The sequence below is a fragment of the Gracilinanus agilis genome, chromosome 1 (assembly GCF_016433145.1).
Source record: "Gracilinanus agilis isolate LMUSP501 chromosome 1, AgileGrace, whole genome shotgun sequence".
Classification (NCBI taxonomy): Eukaryota; Metazoa; Chordata; class Mammalia; order Didelphimorphia; family Didelphidae; genus Gracilinanus; species Gracilinanus agilis.
In genome coordinates, this window is record NC_058130.1 from 68,413,928 (window position 1) to 68,429,196 (window position 15,269).

Genomic DNA, 15,269 nt, shown 5'->3' on the forward strand with positions numbered 1-15,269 from the left:
AGGCCCGGGCGCTCCAGGACTCTCTCCAGAAGGCGCCCTCCCATCTGGCCCGCTCCGTCCCGGGCTCCCACTTCCTGGGGGCCCCCGGCTCTAACCTCCCCCCCACCCCCGCGGGGCCCAGAGCTGCAAACTTTCGTTCGAAATGCCCGTCTCCGGGGCACCGTCTCCTCTCCCCCTCCCCGCCCCCAGCACCGCCAGTTTTGGACGACATTTTGCAGATCCGGGAAGAAGGGAAAGGGGGACGATTTCCACCCCTAGCCCTTCTAGCTCCGCTCCAGGGCACCGGGGAGATCAACACCGATACCCCTCCCTTCCCCTGTTCCGGGCAGTTGGGGCAATTAAATTCACCCCCAGTTTGGGAGACAGGGGGTTCTTTCTCGGACTGGCCTGGGGGAGGGGGAGTAGAAGTTGCCACTGAGCCAACGTCGATAGCATGGCCGGGGCAGGGGGCCGATGCCAGGGGAGATGAGAGGGGGCGCTCGGATGCCAAGGAACAAGGGGTAGCTTGGCAAGAGAGAGGCGAAGCGAGCCAATGGTGCACCAATGCCCAAGGAGAGGAGGGGGCGCTGTGATGCCAGGGGAGCGAGGCGGGGTGGGGGTGCCCGGAGCCTAGCCGGAGGGGGCGCTGGTGCCAGGCGTGGGGGAGGGGAGGGGAACAGGGAAGGGGCCCCCCCGGGGCGGGGGGCCCTTACCTTGATGTGGAAGCGGATGAGGGCCAGTCGGATGCAGTGGGCCATGCAGACGGGCGGCAGGAACCAGACCTTGGGCGGCGGGGTCCCCTTGTTCTGGACGTGGCTGACGATCTGCTGGGCCGTCTGGCGCTCATTGCCCTGGCGCTTCACCCACTCATGCAGCCGGGCCTTCTCCAGGGCCCCGTTGAAGAAGACGAAGAGCTCGATGTTGCCGTTGAAGCAGGCCTTAGCCAGGGCCGCCAGGTAGCCCAGCATGTGATTCCACTGGCCGCCGCTCACCCAGTCCGTGTAGAAGCCGCCGTAGAGGCGGTGCAGGCAGTTGTCCGCGTCGATGAGGAGGCGCAGCGGGGTCTGGGGGGGCCGCTGGCGGCCGCCGCCCACCAGGCTGCCCCGGGCCAGCTTCTGCAGCTCCACCGGGACCACGGCGCTTGGGCAGTGTTTCTCGATGTAATCCTGGAAGCCTTGGACTCCCATGGCGGCAGCGGCGGCGCGGGAGGAGGAGCAGGAGCGGGAGCGGGAGCAGGAGAGGCGGCGGCGGCGGCGGCAGCTATGAGGTGAAGTGGGAAGGCCGGCCGGCGGCGGTGGCGGTGGCGGCGGCAGCGGCAGCGGCGGCAGCGGGCGGAGGTCGCCCTTCCCCCTCCCCTCGCCCGCTCCTCTCCCTCAGCCCGGCGGGCGGCAGCGGCAGCGGCGGCGGCGGCGGCTGGGCTGGCGGGTTGGTGTCCGTCCCCTTCCTTCCCTCCCTCCCTCCCTCCCCGGGAGCTCCCCCCTTCGGTCTCCGGTGGTGGCGGCGGCGGCGGCGGCGGCTGGTGAATGGGGCGGGGGAGGATGAGTGAGGAGCCGGAGGTTTCCTTGGTGGCGGTGGCGGCGGCGGCGGCGGCTGGAGGCGGTTGGTTGGTAGGCGGGCGGGCTGGGCTGGGTGGGTGGCTGGTGGGTCGTAGGGGGCTGAGCCGGGCAGGCGGCTGTGTCTAGGGGGGTGTAGTATGAGTCGGGGGGGCGCTCATGGCTGCTGCGGCCGCCATGTGCTGCTGCCTCACAGGGCCATGGCTGGGGAGGGATCTGCCGCCGCCGCCGCTGCTGCTGCTGCTGCTGTTCCTGCTCCTGCTGCTGCTGCTGTTCCTTCTGCTGCTGCTGGTGGTGGTGCTGCTGCTGCTGCCGCGGCTGCTGCTCCTCCCGCTGCTGCTGCTGCCTGAGGGAGGGAGGGAGGGGGCGAGGGCGGAGGAGGAGGAGGAGGAGGAGGAGGAGGGGTGTGTGGCGGGCGAGCGGGGGAGCGCTGACGTACAGCCCGCCGCCGCACGGGAAGGAGACCCTGCAGGGGCCGGCGGAAGAGGCGGTGCCTGGGCCGAAGTGGGAACGAGGCTGAGGGGGGGAGGGAGAACGGGAGGACAGGCCCCGAGCTGGGCCCAAGGAAGCCTGACTAGGCCCGCTCCCCAGCCCTAGTCGGAGCTGACAGACCGGCAGTTCCCCCAGCCACAGTCCCACCCCACACCCAATTTCCAGTGCATGGACGGACGGGGGTAGGGAGGGAGATAAGCGGGGCTGAGATTCCCAAGCGAACTGTCCCCTCCCACCGCCACCGTTAGCTGGCCACCAGGAGGCCGTAAGGCCTGAGGCCTGGGATGCTAGGGTCGGTTGCATCATGGAGCATGCGCTGAGGGCGGAGGAAAGGGGGAGGGGCTGTTAAAGGGCGGGGGTGGGGGGAGGATGAGGAGAGAGCACAGGCCGAAAGCCTGGGTCAAGGGTGAAGGGGAAGGGCGAAGTGGGGGGAGGGGGCGTGCGTCAGTGCGAGTTGCGAGATGCGTGGAAGAAAGGGCGGGAGGGCCTATTGGAGCTTGGAGAGCACTTCTGTAGAGGAGCGCGCTAGGAGAAGACTGAAAAGAACAGGCAGGGAACGGGACGTGTTCTTAGAGTTGCTTCTTGAAGGAGCTTATCCACTGTGGGAGTAGAAATGCAGAATAAAAACACATGATTTAGCACTTGGTTATATGGATATATGATTTTGGGGTTTGGTTTTAAAAGATTACTAAATGAGTGATATGGAAATAGATTTTGAGTGATAATACATATATAACCCAATGGAATTGTGTCAGCTGGGGGGAGGGAGAGCAGGGGGAGAGAACATTAATCACTAACCATAGAAAAATATTTTTAAAATAAAATTATATTTTAAAAAAGAGGGAGGTTGTTCCTTTCAATGATCCTTTCAGCCCTGTGGATTACCAAAGTCCACTTGGGATGCAAATCACTTTGGGGCAGCACTGGGACATCAGCCTGCCTGCCTCCAGCTCACCCTACACCACTGGCTTCCTGATCCTTTTTTTTTCTTCCAAAAATGGAGATCAAGGCTTGCACTCTCCATTCCTCACCTTGGGGGGGGGAGGGATTACAGGACCCCCACTCAGAGCTATCATATAATGACTTAAAACTGCTGACTAGGTGAAATTTACTGCACTTTGGAGAACGAGTAACCAATGCATTGGCCAATGGAATCCGTGGAAAGCAAACTGTCAGCCTGCTAAGCTTGAATATTCAGCCCAAGCCACATTCGAAATCTTGGCTAGGTACTCTAGAGACCTCTGAACTGATTATACTTGAAGTCATCCCAGGAAAATGTGTCAGATGTAAGTGAAAGACATTTAATTTGAATTTCCACTTTTTTTTCTTTTTGCAAAAACAACAAATAACCAAAAATGATATTCCAAAGCCCATTGCCTGATTTTGTCAACACGTTAAAGACTATATTTCTCTAGCATTAAAACTATTAGAAAGTAGGCAATTGTGGTGTTATCAATTGAAGACAGCCCTAGATTATTATATAAGTTCCTGGAAAATCCTGTTACTGTAAAATTGGGAAATTGGATATGTTAAATGTGGAACTATTGTAGGCCCTCAGGCTTTTCTACTACACCTGTCCAGGTAGTTCATAATCAGTTTAGGCATTGTATGAGAAACCGGAAGCCAGCCACCTAAGTATATGGATATGAACACAGGAGTAATAACACATTGCTATAGTCCCTACAAGTTTAAAAAATACATTCCATGCAACAAGCCTTTGAGTTAGACAATGCAGATATCCCCATTTTTTGAGTAGCAAAACTCTTATGAAAAAATAACTAATAAACAGTAGGGTTGGAATCCAAACCCAAGTCTCCTGATAAATCTAGCGATCTTTCCCTCTCACCATACTCCTTCTACCAGAAAAGTATTAATACTTTTATTCTACTAAATGGTTTTTGAAGTCCTTTTACCTTTTATCTACATTGACCTTTACAAGAAAACTGTAAGGTAGGCAAGAGAGAATGCAATTTTAAGTCAAGAAGGTATAAGGGAACTGTGTAGTCACACAGTCAGAAAATGGCAGGGTCAGAACTCATACAGTCATTCATTAAACAAAGTGTCAACTGCCCAAAGAGCAATTGTAGCTTTTAGGGAAGATTAAAAAAAAACACACACAGCTAAGAAAGTTCCTGCTCTCATGGAATATAATTGTGTGACACACAAAATATTACATGATGTAATAGTGCACTCTGTATTAGAAACCTGTAAAACATTAATACACATGTTTGTGTATATGTGTGCAGATAGATTAGATATAGATGGATGGATGGATGGATGGATGGATGGATAGAAAGATAGATGGATGGATGGATAGAAAGATGGATGGATGGATAGGTAGGTAGATGGATAGATGGATGGATGGATGAATGGATGGATGGATGGATGGATGGATGGATGGATGGATGGATGGATAGAAAGATGGATGGATGGATAGATAGGTAGGTAGGTGGATGGATGGATGGATGGATGGATGGATGGATAGGTAGATAGATAGATAGATAGATAGATAGATAGATAGATAGATAAACAAGGTAACCTGAAAGAAAGAGTGTAGGTGATAAGTCAATGAACAAACCCAAGCATTGTCACTATTTCAATGACCAATTAAGATATCCTTCAAACACATGTTAAAACTAGTGGAAATGTGCATTGGCTATGGGTGGAGGGGAGGGTGAAGGGGAAAGTAAGAGCATGAATCATGTAACCATGTTAATTTTTCTAAAAAATAAATATTATTAAATGTTAAAAAAAAAAAAGATATCCTTCAAAAACCAATTAAGATAGCCCAGGACCCAGATCCTAAAAGCACTGGGATTAACAATGTCTCTCAGATCCCCTTAGAGGCTTCTTCCCAGGTCTCCTAAGTCATTATCAAAAGGAGTAGTTCCTTCAGAAAAAGGACCCATCATCCATTCCATCACCAATGCCAACTGCTCTGATGAGCACTAGTTAGTCCAAGAGCCCTGGGAATTGTAGCTCTCCTCCCCCCAATCCCCTAGTCCTGCTTCAAACATAGCCTTTGTAGCAAGGCACTTTGAAGGAGAAACAGGAGCAGTATATTACCAAAAAAAAAAAAAAAATCGAACCATTGCTATCATCTCAGCTATCGATTCTCCTCAGGGCCTAATAGAGAAAGCCCAGAGTTGTGAGCCCAAATAATAGTGGCAACTCCGGCCACCCACTCAGACCACCAGCCATGCTTCCAGCCTAGTCTCCCATAATTGTCAGCAAGGGGAATAGCTTTACTATTTCCAACAAGAGCACAGTAAGCCCAAAAGCCTTAAGGATACCTGTGCCCCCTTGGTGGAGATGTGACCTGGCAACTGCAGAGGTTCTTCATTCCCTGTCTCCTTAGCAAACACAGCAAATGAAGACTCAGAAAATAATATTTTCCCCACCAAAGGCCTTTAGTGCTGTCATGATCCAGCAGCAAAACTAGAGATGATTTTATCAGTAGGCATGACATTAAAGAAGAATTATTACCATCAGCTTTACTACCCTGCCCTAAAGGTCATAGAATTTTTCCATGGTTATGCAATTGAAATTTCTTATACATGTGGCCTCCAATTAGAAATATGCACTCCTTGAGAGACGGGTCTGTCTTGCATTTTTTATTTGTATCTCAGCTCTTAGCAGATACTAAGCTCTTAACACAGGCTTTTTAAATTCATGTATCCACACAGAAATTTGTGTACTTCGCCCTTCTCTAGTTTGTCAATGCCCTTCATATAATATAGCATTAAAAACTGAACACAATACTTAAAGTATGGTCTGGCCTGGGCAGAATACTTTTATTTTCCATAACTGGCATACTATGCTTCTATTAACTTGCCTTAAGATTAAGTTAGCTTTTTTAACAGCAAAATCACATATGACAGACATAGCTAAAGTGTGACAGGACTCTATTTCCCAGGATGCCTGTTCCCCAAGCATGAATGCTTCTTGGAGAATAAGGACTCCATTTCCCACAAGGCATAAAGGACCATGGACAGGAGATAGATGACAGAGTCTTCTGGGGAGATGGAAAAGTAATGGAGTTTGCCATCAGGTTTGTGACCATGCAGAGCAATGCAATCTTCTTAGAATAAATAACAACAGTACAGTAGCCGACTTTTAATTATTGGAGATAGTGTGACTGAGAACCACTTAAAAAGACACAGGTTTGGGAGCAGCTAGGTGGCTCAGTGGATTGAGAGCCAGGCCTGGAAAATGGAAAGTCCTGGGTTCAAATGTAGCCTCAGACACTTTCTAGCCTTGTGACCCTGGGCAAGTCATTTAATCCCCCATTGCCTAGACCTCACCACTCTTCTGCATTGGAACCAATTCACAGTATTGATTCTAAGAAAGTAAGGGTTTAAAAAAAGACAGATTGCAAATCATGCATGTGGGGATGTTTAGGGGACCAAACAATGAACTAGATATAAACCTAATCATCCCCTGAAGCCAAGCCAAGCCAGGGACCCATCTAGGAGTACATTCAAGCTGCTAAGACTTTGTCCATGCTTTTCCTAAAGGAATGATGAGCTTGAATTCCAAAAGTGGGTTCCAATTCTCAAAGGAAAGAGAAAAAAACTACTCATTCAGAAATGTAGCTGATTATTTTACTTTACTATAAATTTCTGTCCCAAATTAAGTGTTTTATTTGTTCAATGCTGTTTTTTGCTTGAGTCTGTTAGTATGTTGAGCAGCTGATTAGACTCATGAGCTAAGTTATGAAGTTCCCAGGTTCTAATTGAATGGAGACATAATTTAGGCACATTGTGATTTACTATCAAATCATGAATCCTCAACCATTTGAACTCAAGCCTGTGAGCAATAAGAGCTATTTTGACCCAAGATTTCCTACACAACTGATTTTTATTGAGTTTCTAGTTGCGGAAAACTCCTAGTTCTCACTCTTGGGAATATACATTTTCATAGGCACACTATGCTCCTCAACCACATGAGAAATTGTGAATCTGGCAGCCCTAGATTCTTTTGTCTCCATTCAAGTTATTGATAAAATTGCTGAATGAAGTAGGTCTGAAGATAGAGGCTTGAGGAACAGTGGTAGAAACAACTCCAAATTGCCATCAGTTCATTAATCAACACTTTCTTAGCATTATAACCAACTCAGAATGCACTTAGCTGTACTGCAATCCAGATGATATTAGTCCATCTTGTTCATGAGAATATAATGAGAGACTTCACTGATTTCTAGAAAATTCTAAAGAACTAAATAGACCAGTGAAATGTAATATGAATATCAATAAAATGATTTGGCTTTAATAAAAGGCATTGAAGAACTGGTTACTATTATAGCTATTGTGCCAGTAACAGAATGGGATCTCCTTGTTATGGTCTTTAGTGAATCCTACTAGACTATAAACCCCATGAGAATAAGATAGACCAGTGGATAGATTTCCTGTGGATAGATTAGAGTCAGAGTGGCCTGAGTTTGATTATTGCACAGTCTCTCAGCCTTAATTTCTTCATCTGTCAAAATATAGATAATAATAACAACCCAAATTTGTTGTGAAGATCAAATTATATAATGTATGATGGCACCTGCAAGCTTAAAATGCTCTATGCTATACTGTTGACATATAGGACTTTTAGAGTATACTGAAGAGGAGAAGGTAGAGTTCATACTGGCTGGCCTCTTTTCTCAATGAGTTGATGTCCTCTTTTGATAGAGAAGAGGAGGAGTGGTCTGAGGAAGCTGAGGCAAGAAGATTAAGTCTGTAATAGCTGCTGCAGAGAGTGTTAGTAAAGAAGAGAAGGACTACTGCATGCCAGTGAGGACCCTTTCAGAATGACGACTTTCTCCTTTAGTGTTCAGTAGCATTTGAGTAACAGTGGGGAATACCAATAGAGCGCTTAACATAAAGTTGGGGGTTGGCATGGCATAAGTAGTGATGGGAAAAGAGTGCAAGAGTTTCAGTAGTAGAAGATCTGAGATGTCCAACCTTAGAATCAAGCCTAGCACATGCATGAGTGCAAGAGATTCAGTAGTAGAAGATCTGAGATGTCCAACCTTAGAATCAAGCCTAGCACAATGCCTAGCACATGCATGAGTGCAAGAGATTCAGTAGTAGAAGATCTGAGATGTCCAACCTTAGAATCAAGCCTAGCACAATGCCTAGCACATGCATGAGTGCAAGAGATTCAGTAGTAGAAGATCTGAGATGTCCAACCTTAGAATCAAGCCTAGCACAATGCCTAGCACATGCATGAGTGCAAGAGATTCAGTAGTAGAAGATCTGAGATGTCCAACCTTAGAATCAAGCCTAGCACAATGCCTAGCACATGCATGAGTGCAAGAGATTCAGTAGTAGAAGATCTGAGATGTCCAACCTTAGAATCAAGCCTAGCACAATGCCTAGCACATGCATGAGTGCAAGAGATTCAGTAGTAGAAGATCTGAGATGTCCAACCTTAGAATCAAGCCTAGCACAATGCCTAGCACATGGGCAATACTTCATAAATGCTGGAGGTCACACCAGGGATGTTGGACTGGGAAAAGAGAAAAAGGTAAAAGGACTTAACCTCATAGTGAGGACAAAAAATGGTTTAGGAGAGCATAGAAGGTTATAATAAAAAAGAAGAGTCAGAGTTCAGGATCAGGGAGATAGCCTCATTATAACTGTAGTTGAGATCTTAAATGTGAGCACCCCTACAAGTGGTTGAAGTAGACTGAAGATAGAGATAATGGGAATTAAAGAAGTTGATGGCCTGAGAAGCCATGGTGTTTGAGAAGAGATCAACATGCATATTGAATGCCTTGAGTATAAAGGCAGGACTCATTGGTCAGGACTTCCCACCTAGAAGTTCTACTATCTAATTTTATAGATGAGGAAACTGAGATGCAAAGAAACTAAGTGTTTTGTCCAAGATCACATAGAGAATGGCATTCAAAATTCAAACCAGGGGGCACAGCAAAGGGGCTTATTGGATAGAGAGTGAGGCCTAGAGACATGAAGTCCTAGGTTCAAATCTGGCTTCAGATACTTCCTAACTCTGGGACCCTGGGCAAGTCGCTTTAACCCCAATTGCCTAGCCCTGCTTACTCTTCTGCCTTGAAACTGATACTTAGTATAGATTCCAAGATAGAAAGGGTTTTTAAAAATTCAAACCAGGGCCCTTTAGTTATAAATTTAGCAATTTTCCTCTCCACTATAATTGGAAATAGCCAAGTACTATGGTGAAGATACTGAAGCCAGGTACTGAACTCTTTGACTCATTGACTTTGTGATTCATTTTATGAGACAAATACGTTTTTAACCTGAAAATCTGACAAGCCAAACACCAGGAAGTAAAATTATAAGCCAGTGCATTTTTAATGATAAATGCAAAAGTCACAAGTAAAATGTTAATAAAGAGTGTATGCCACCAAAATAAAATAATCATCTACTGTGATTAAATAGTTTATACATGTAATGTTAGACTGGTATGCCACAAGGAAGTTTTCTCTTTAAAGGTCTCTTAATCATGTCAATGAATTTATTGCCAAGGCCAGGTACATTCTTCCTTGTCTTCATGAAGAGCTCTATGTCTTTACCAGGAGCACATTTCCTATTAATTTCATTTGATGATAACTGGACACTTTCAACACCATCTTCCTTATATCACACCTTTCATACTTGACAGTATCTAGATAATTGCTTTGGGCATTTTCCTCTCCTTACAAATTTTATTTTATTTTTGAAGTTTTATTCATCTTTTTACTTTTATACTATATCCATTCCATTTCCAGAAGAAGGTATGAAGGAAGAAAGGAAGGAGAGAAGGAAAGGAAGGAAAGAAGGAAAGAAGGAAAGAAGGAAAGGAAGGGAAGGAAGGAAGGAAGGAAGGGAAGGAAGGAAGGAAGGAAGGAAGGAAGGAAAGAAGGAAGGAAGGGAGGAAGGGAGGGAGGGAGGGAGGGAGGGAAGGAATGTATATTTAAGTATCTGTCATATCCCAGATACTATGCTAAGCACTTTACAAACAGTATCTCATTTGATACACATGGTAACCCTGAGAAATAAGCAAAATTATCCTAATTTCACAGTTGAGGAAACTGAGGCTACCTAATTCCCCTATGCGGTAATCATAACAAAAATCCTTTTTTTAAAATGTCTTCAGCAAACCCTAATCAGCACAACTAATGTGCTTGACAGCATATGCAACATTTTTCACTCATGGTCTCATATCTTCAGTGAAAAGACAGTGTGCCACATTTTAGTTTTAAAGCTATTTTTTTTTATCATATCTCTGAGTCAAAACACATTCCTCACAATTTTCATAGGACATGCTCTTTCCTTTGTTAGGAGCCCATCATATTGATATCATAAACTAATTCCAGAAATCAAATCCATACTTGGACCTCCCCAAAGAAGCTAGCTATTAACTTTTTATATCTTCTCTTCTAAGGTCATCACCTTCATCTGAAAGAAGCGATATAAAAAAAAAAAATCTCTAACCCCTAAGGTCATTAGAGATAGGTATCAAGTTTCTTCTAATTGCAATCTTTGCCCCTACATGAATCAGCAGAAATTGGGAGCAGTGGTGGCTTTTATGAGTCTCAAGCAGGATCTCCATTATATCTTGGCTATGTGTTCCATCAAGACATCTCACCTTCGGATCAACCATGGCTGATCTACAGATGGTCATCTTTGTATCTCTCAGCAGGGAGTCACCTATAAGCGTGATGTATCATCTCTCCCTTTTGGAACTGAGAGCAGGATTCTTGGAACCAGTCTGTGCCTGTATTTTCTCAGTGTTTCATATATACAAAATTCCAAGAATCCAAACAGGGGATCAGAGCAACCTGGGTCAGGGACCACACAGAAACAGTTTGGGATGCCAGGGTAGGAATTCAGTATCTAGAAGCCTGGGTTGCCAAGATTAAAGAGTTGGAATAATAGAAGTAATTCAATGCTGAATGAGTTACTAAAGTGAGACTCCTTATATCCTTCTCCTGACTACCTAAAACTCGTGATATACAGTGGCCCTGATCGTTCAGATTGGAGTTAAATACAATCTCATCTTCTGGTTTAAAGACACTAAGAACATATGAAAGGATGAATGAAAAAAAGAAAACAAGAGCCTTTTAGAGGTTTTCTCTGGACCTTGCCCTTGATACTGGCTTTGGAAGTTTCACAGAAGAGGGAAATGGAGTCAGATGTGGCAGAGAAATGACTGAAAACAAACATTAAGAAAAATGCTTTTGAATTGGGTTAGAATAAGATCATTGATGACATTTGACAGTGTAGATTCAGTCTAGTAGTGGGAAGAAAGGAGGTTGACTGACCACAGTTGATCCTTTTGACTTTCACATATTGCTCAGCCAGGTTTCTATTAAGCTCTTCTCTCCTTTTCTCTCCGAGTCTTGCCTTTTTTCTTTAAAGCCTTGTTTATAGTTCATCTTCTCTCTGCAAAATCTTCCCTGACCACTCCTAACCACTGCAATTTCATCCTCTGGTCTCCTGTTGCATTGATTATCTGTATGTCCCACTCATTTGGCACTAAGCCCCAGGCTTATATAAATATAAATATATTGTTATTTATCTTTTAATGTTGAAATCCTTGGTCCCAAAGGAGCAATAGGGTGTTACAGATAGAGGGGTGGTCTTGGAGTCCAGAAAACCTGGGTTACCTTCCTTTCTTCTGTCCAGAAGAAAACCTTTCAGTGTTCTGGGCAACTCTCTAAGGCTATATGTTATAGGGTAATTGTCAGTCAGCTTCAGCGGACGTCACCTAATATGGGATAATTAGTTGGTCTGCATTTCTACACTGGCAGTTCCCCACAAAGATAAAATCACACATCTGCATCCATGATCACAGAAGAATTAAAACTTCTGGCGACCCAGAGAAGGAAAAAAAAATACTGGATGGGTACCAGCCGTGTGCAGCGTTTTATCCTGACTTGTTCATAATAAGCGGTACCACAGCATCAAGGATATTCTGTCAAGGTGTGATTGGGGAATGAGGTGGGTTGGAGAAAGTTAAGGATTCCGTAATAATAGCAGTATTATTATGAAGGCTTACCAAGGACTTTACAAATTTACTCATTTGATCCTAAGGACAACCCAGTGAGGAAGGCATTATTATAATTTTCCCTTTATATTTGAGGACATTTAGGCAAAGACAGGTTAAGTGACTTGCTCAAGGTTACACAGTTAATTAATGTGTGTGTGTGTGTGTGTGTGTGTGTGTGTGTGTGTGTATTTAGAACTCTTACCTTCTGCCTTGGAAACAATACTATGGGCTAGGCAATGGGGGTAAGTGACTTGCCCAGGGTAACACAGCTAGGATGTGTCTGAGGCCAGATTTGAACCTAAATTCTTCCAGCTCCAGGCTTGGCTCCCTATCCACTGTGCTACCTAGCTGTCCCACTAATTAATTATCTAAGGCAGGATTCACCTCAGGGTCTTCTCAACTCCAAGTCCCTCACTCTCTGCTGTTATCATCTAGCTGTCATTGAGTCCTTCCTCCAAATTATGGTGCGTATTCATCTAGGCATATACATGCCTGTTTGTAGTATAAAAATGATTCAGGTCTATTACATGTGGAGTTTGCTAAACTGATCAGGATCAGGAAAAAGAGCCTTACACTCGTTCCTTAAATGAAACCCACTAAACCAGTTGAGTATATAGGAACTTCCTGGTCTAGGTGAGTCAATCATCAATCAAAGAGAAGGTCACAAACATGCAAATGTTTACTTTTTTCCAACTTGTTATATACTCTGGCGTAAGTTCCTTGAGGGTAGAGACTACCTAATTATTAAATGTGTAAGTCCAGGCCAGCACAGTACAGGCATAGAAGAGGTGCTTAATAAATGCTTATCGATTCGCCGATAAGTTCCCCAAATCAATGAAGTCTCTACAGCTATCACTGTCAAGGTATTCGGTGGGGTTTGGGGATAGCTTTTCTCTACCACCATCAGCCGGAGCCCCCATCACCTGGATTCCTCTCCCTCCATTTGTTTGGGGGCCTTTGACTAGAGTTCCATTTAAGTACTTAACACCAGACAGCTTTTACAAAGGGATTTTTACCAAGATACAAGCATTCCCGAGGCACCCACCCCACCGCCACCCATCAGCCCTCAGGGCTCTGCTTTTTCTACTCCACCTCCCACTGGGGGGAGAAAAGGCTCAGTGGAGGTGCTTTCCTCCCTAGGATCATTCCCACCAAATTCCCACCCAGAGCCCACAGGCATCGCTCCCGGGTAAGTCCTAGTCTCAGCTCCTGCTCGGCTCCCATCGCTGCTCCCTCCGGGAGGCACCGGTGCTTCAGTGGCTCCATCCCAGGGCTCTGGGATTCCAGGATGCCAGGGAGGCTCCTCTCCTTTCATGCCTCCGGGAAATGGCTGTCGCCCATTCTGTAAACCTGAGCTCTGGAAGGATGGGCACGCTGGACCTTTCGCTCCCTTCCCTGGCTATAGGCTCCCTCAGAGGTTGGCGGAATGGAGGCAGGACAGCGGGCCTCCGCTGGGGCCAGCCTCTCCAAGGCACTCCCCTCACAGGAAGGCCCACGTTCAGGTGTGGCCCCCAACACTCACGAGCTGTGGGACCCTGAGCAAAGCATTCAACTTCTGTCTGCCTTCATCCACTGGAAAAGAAAATGGCAAAGCACTCCAGGCTCTTTGCCAAGAAAAACCCAAGGACGGTCTTGGTGTACAATTGGATGGTTCATGGGGCCATGCAGAGTAAGACATGACTGAACAACATTCCTTCTTGGCACCTCACACAACGGCATTTTAAGGTCTATAAAGTACTTTCCTGACCATCACCCTTTAAGGTACAAGTAGCATTATCATTTTAGGATGAAGAAACTGAGGTTAAAAGAAGCACTAATTTGCCCAGTGTTACCCAGGTTGGAAGTGGGGTGGGATTCAAACTCAGATCCTCTGATTCCAAGTCCAACTCTCTATCTCTGAAGCAGCATTGCCTCTGCACAGTAGACCCCCCTCACCCCACCCCCAACACACACCCCTATTTTTTCATTGAGAGAGAAAGTGGTAAATTACCACCTCTTTTGGCTTGAAAATTGTCTTAAATATGAGATAATAAATGTAAAGCCCTTAGCACTGTCCTTGGAACATAGTAAATGCTACATAAACGTTGACTATGATGATGATGAAAACTATCTCATAATTCCCTTATTTGCAAGATGTTTTAACAGAAGAAATTTAAAACCTAATGTAATTTTTTAAATTGACTTTCATCTGTCCTTGTTTAAGTAACATGGTTAGTGTCCTGAGCGTTGTGATGAAAGAACACCAGATTAAAGTCTGACTTCTAATTTGAAGATCATAATTTATACTTCTGCAGCACTTTGAAATGTGCAAAGCACTATACTTTTGTGGAATTATTTTAACTTTATAACATTCCTGTGAGGTAGGCACAACAGATTATTTTTATGCCAAGTTTATAGATGAAAAAATCAAAACTTGCAGAGATCAACTGGTTTACTAACCAAAACTATTAGAGTTAAAGTTTAAGTATGATTCTTCCTTACTCCAAGCCCAACCCACTATTCCCTGTGCCACACTAACTCTCTGGTACTTTATATTATATTTCCTTTTTCTGAAGATAAAAAAAGCAAACTTTAGAGAAACTTCAACTTCTCTCGAGTCACCTAGCTAGTAAATATTGCTGATATTGAACAGTCTTATTTTTAAAATAAATTTTGTTGGTGTCTTTTGTTTTTATATCACTTTCATTTTCCACTATATCCTGCCCCCAAGACCTGACCTCTCCCGGAGAATCATCCCTTCTAATAAGGAAGAAAAGGAGGAAGAAAAAAAGTTTGGCAACCTATTGGCAAAGTATGACATTATATGTAATATTTCATAACTGTAATTCCCCCACTTCTGTAAAGAAGCAGAAGGAAATGGCTTCTCCTTTCTCTTCTTTCGGGCCAGCCTTGGCCATTATAACTGCAGCATTCCATTCTGATTGTTTTGCCATTGTTCTTCCCATTTATGAGGTAGGTAGAGGCTGAATATGTCATTTTCTAAATTCTATTTACTTTTCTTTGCATCATTTCCCTTAAGTCATCTTGTGTTTCATCACATTCACTGATTCTTGGAGCACAGTAATATTCCATTTCATTCTGTTATATTGAATCTCTGGGAGCTTGAAGTTCACCTTTGATTGACAAATAAGTCAATTTACCATCTCAAATAGATCAAGAGACCTCCAATAATTATAACAATTCGTGTACCACCATTTGTGATGGGCACATACTTTATTGTCTTTTCCTTGCTGCCATCAAAAA

At 44.9% G+C, this 15,269-nt stretch overlaps 2 protein-coding genes across 2 annotated transcripts in view; both read right to left on the reverse strand.

The window, feature by feature from the left end:
• FAM120A (family with sequence similarity 120A) overlaps positions 1-1,226 on the reverse strand; it is a 146,222-nt gene extending 144,996 nt beyond the window's left edge. The window contains exon 1 of the mRNA XM_044670552.1: positions 693-1,226. Within this exon, the coding sequence (XP_044526487.1) occupies positions 693-1,166 (474 nt within the window). The 5' untranslated portion in view covers positions 1,167-1,226. The remainder of the gene's footprint in view (positions 1-692) is intronic.
• Positions 1,227-1,239: 13 nt separating this feature from the next.
• On the reverse strand, positions 1,240-13,341 carry LOC123247422 (WAS/WASL-interacting protein family member 2-like). Its single transcript, XM_044676312.1, has 3 exons — positions 13,190-13,341; positions 1,972-2,340; positions 1,240-1,657 (listed from the first exon to the last, which is right to left on the reverse strand). Exons 1-3 carry the CDS (start codon positions 13,339-13,341, stop codon positions 1,240-1,242), a joined length of 939 nt encoding a protein of 312 aa, XP_044532247.1.
• Between the last annotated feature and the right edge of the window lie 1,928 nt (positions 13,342-15,269).